This window comes from Nannochloropsis gaditana (assembly GCF_000240725.1).
Source record: "Nannochloropsis gaditana CCMP526 unplaced genomic scaffold scaffold447, whole genome shotgun sequence".
Lineage (NCBI taxonomy): Eukaryota > Eustigmatophyceae > Eustigmatales > Monodopsidaceae > Microchloropsis > Microchloropsis gaditana.
Genome location: NW_005803506.1, coordinates 3,996 through 7,169, shown reverse-complemented (window position 1 = coordinate 7,169; position 3,174 = coordinate 3,996). Strand labels below are relative to the sequence as shown.

Sequence of the window (3,174 nt, the reverse complement as noted above, 5' to 3'; positions counted from 1 at the left end):
CTGGGACAAAAAGGCTTTACAAAAAGTCTCTTGCCAGCTCTTGATTGCCCCCAAGATTTGAATGCCCGCCACCACCACGGATGCCTGCGATCCGAAGTCGCTCGTTCCGACCCCTTTGTCCCCTCGCTCCTGCCATTCCTCTTGCTTAGCTAATCGGACTGGCACGTCCATATCTGTATCTTTTATGCCATGACTCTCAGTCTGGGCCGCGGTAGCCACCCCTAAGGGCGCCGTCCTGACCCAGCTCAATAAGCAGTCCAAGACGTGGCAGAGAGAGATCTGCACATTGAAGGCATACATCCACTCCCGACTTTCATACGTGACGTGTTCATCCGCCTCCCTCTCCTGAGCATGCATGTATTGGAGGGGAATCAGGAGCCGCGAGAGCCACACGTCCATGCACGTGTTGGCAAAATGGGCCGAAACTCCGGGTATGTTGAGGACAAACTTTAGGTCGGCCACGACGGGACTGTAGCGACGGTGGCGAAATATAGGATGCGAGACCAGAAGATTCCCAGAGATGCCGCGACTGTGGGAGCTGAATGAGAGAGAGGGAGTCGATGAATGCGCCGTCGAAGAGGACAGGTGGGGCAAGGAGGCAGGGAGCGCGGTCACGGCGGTCGGGGAGGAAGGGGGGGAAGTGGCACTGGAAGAGGGGCCGGAGGCCCGCTGGATCATGTCTGCTAGGGCCTGCACCAGTACCTCCAGAAAGTGACGGTGGCCAACCAAGTCGTTTACAAAGGCGGACCGGTTCAAGAATTGGACGCTGAGGGTGTACAGGGCCGACTCGGCCACTCCGATGCCCGCGGCGTAGTAGGAGGTGACGGTAAGGTAGGTGTCCGCGTAGCTCTGCGCCACTGCTTTCTTGAACGACTGGTCCGCCATCAGGAAGAGGTAGAGGGCGTGGAGGGCCGTGGCCAAGGGCTTGGGTAGGTGCCCGTGCGCCACCATCAGACGGTTCAAAGTGGAGGGCTGGAGCTGCTCAACGACCAGGCGGCAGGTCCCCCCCGAGATCCCCGCCAGCGTGTACAGCCATTGCACCAGGAGCACGGCCACCTTCTCGATCTTGTGCAGCCGGCGCGTGACCAGAGACACGGACAACGACCGGGCCTGCAGCCGTCGCGCCTTGGGCCGCACCTCTTCCAGGCTCCCGAAGTGCAGCCGGGCTTCCCCCTGCTCCTGCACCACGTCGGTCAGGACCCGCGCCGTCTGCAGGTTCAGACCCAGGCATTGCTGCAGCACCTCCACCACTTCCCGTTTGCTGTGCATGTCGTCGTTGTGCAAGGTCAAATAGTATTCCCCCGGCTCTCCGGGCCCAGGCGCGGCCGCCTCCCCGGCCCAGACCGCGTCCTCCACGTGCTCCAAGTCGTAACTCTCCTGCAGGGCGGCCACCGCCTGCCGCAAGAAGAGGACAGACTGCGCCATCGTCCACCGACTCCCGGCAATGAAGGAGGGAGGCAGGTGGCTCAACGGGTCGTTCCCGTCTTGCCCGTGTCGGGGGCAGAAACCCGCCTTGTCCCACGCGTCGTCGTCGCCGCAGTCGCAGCAACCCCCAGCTTGCGTCTGATAGAAATACACCTCGTGCCCCTGGTGCTGGCTGAGCCGGAAGCAGTCGTTGCAGAGCACGCAGGTCTCGTCTTTTTGACAATCTTTGCAGATCCAAACGATGTCGTTCCGTTTGAATGCGAACTGACATATCCGATGCGGAGCCATTGCCCCCACGCGCTCGACCAAGACCCCTGGATCGGCAGGGACCAGACCCTCCTCCCTCTCCTCCCCTTCCTGCTCGCCCCCCATCTCCGGCTCGTGCGGCTGTGCACCTGCTTGTTGGAGCTCCGTGGCATAGTCCACAACCAGGAGCCATTGCATGGCGCGCAATCGGACCGGCGCTTTCAGTGAGATGCCCGTCCGGGTAGGGACGGGAAAACTAAAAATAAAAGACGCCAATTCCCCCTTGGCTGCTCGCAAGCGTGCCAACAAGTCCGCGACAGGGACGGATTCCTCCTGTCGCAACGCCCGCACTACCTCCCTGACCGCCTCTGAAGGTCTGTCCTTGGCCCTGTTCGTGTGAGGGGAAGGGGTCACCATCGCGCCCAGGCTGGACGAGCCCGGAGGAAAGGCAGCGGACGTCCGGCCTTCGATTCCGCCGTGTACCACAGCTCTCGCCTGATTCCCCGCACGCAAGCCATCGTCGTCCTCGTCGTCCTCCGTTTCTTCATCCATGGCTTCATGCCGTTGCTGGAGGAGGTCGTGCCCCGAACGGGCTTCTCGAGCCGCTAGGCCGGATTGCCTCAGTCGGCGGATCAAGTGACGCTCCTCCTCGTCGCTTCCTAACGCATCCACTTCCATGTCTTCCTCGTCTCCCTCTAGTTCCACGGCAGGCAGCGTAATGTCTTCGTTTGTCAGCGGAACCACCTCCCCTCCCTCGGGCTGCGGCTCTTGCGCCGACATAAATCCCGCCGCCTCTACCTTCACACAGGGCCCAGTGTGCGCCCACGCGGTCTTCGACGTGCCTGTTTGTCTGTTGTTCGTGTCAAACGACAATGGGGGTGCGAATTTGCGTGTAAAATGGAAGCCCAAAGTCGTTCCCCGTCCCCCTCGCCGTTGTCCCTGTCGCCGGAGCTGGAGGATAAAAACAACTAGGACAGGCAGCAATCAGCTAGTACTCCTCTTCGTCCAAGCCTCCAGCACCTAAAGGGGAAGGCATGTCCGTGGGCACACCCTTCATGACTAAAGTCATCCCGATCTACGGGCGTGCAAGGCCGCCGGTTACTTTTCAGACGAACATTGCAATTCTTTGGATGCCGGCCTCCCTCTTCCTTGTTCAACTAGGAGACCGGATCAGCCTCCCTGCTCCACCCCACCCCACATAGAATCGAAACAAAATGGTGGACTGTACAGCTTAAGCATGTCTTTTGTTTTGCCATTGGGGTTTTCTTTTTTTAATCGCGCTACGCTTTTGACGGGCGTCAGAACTTTGTCAGTGGCTGGGCGGGGGGGCAATCATGATGTCGAGACCGGGGCTCCAACGGAAATCCTACAAGATCAAAGCTCCCCAAACTTTGCGAGCTTTACGTATACAAAATCAGATAGACAGCAGGAGCTACGAGAGATGCAATTGCGCCAAAATATGCCAAAGCGAAGAATCGGGGGAATTTACGCTGGACGACTATG

The 3,174-nt window shown here is 59.7% G+C and overlaps 1 protein-coding gene across 1 annotated transcript; it reads right to left on the bottom strand.

Annotated features, from left to right (window-relative positions):
• Nucleotides 1–216: 216 nt before the first annotated feature.
• On the bottom strand, nt 217–603 carry NGA_2037820 (uncharacterized protein; the record flags this gene model as incomplete). The annotated part of the gene is made up of 1 exon (XM_005854606.1): nt 217–603. A coding segment is annotated over one exon (387 nt), but the record flags the coding sequence as incomplete, so codon positions are not given.
• Nucleotides 604–3,174: the final 2,571 nt, after the last annotated feature.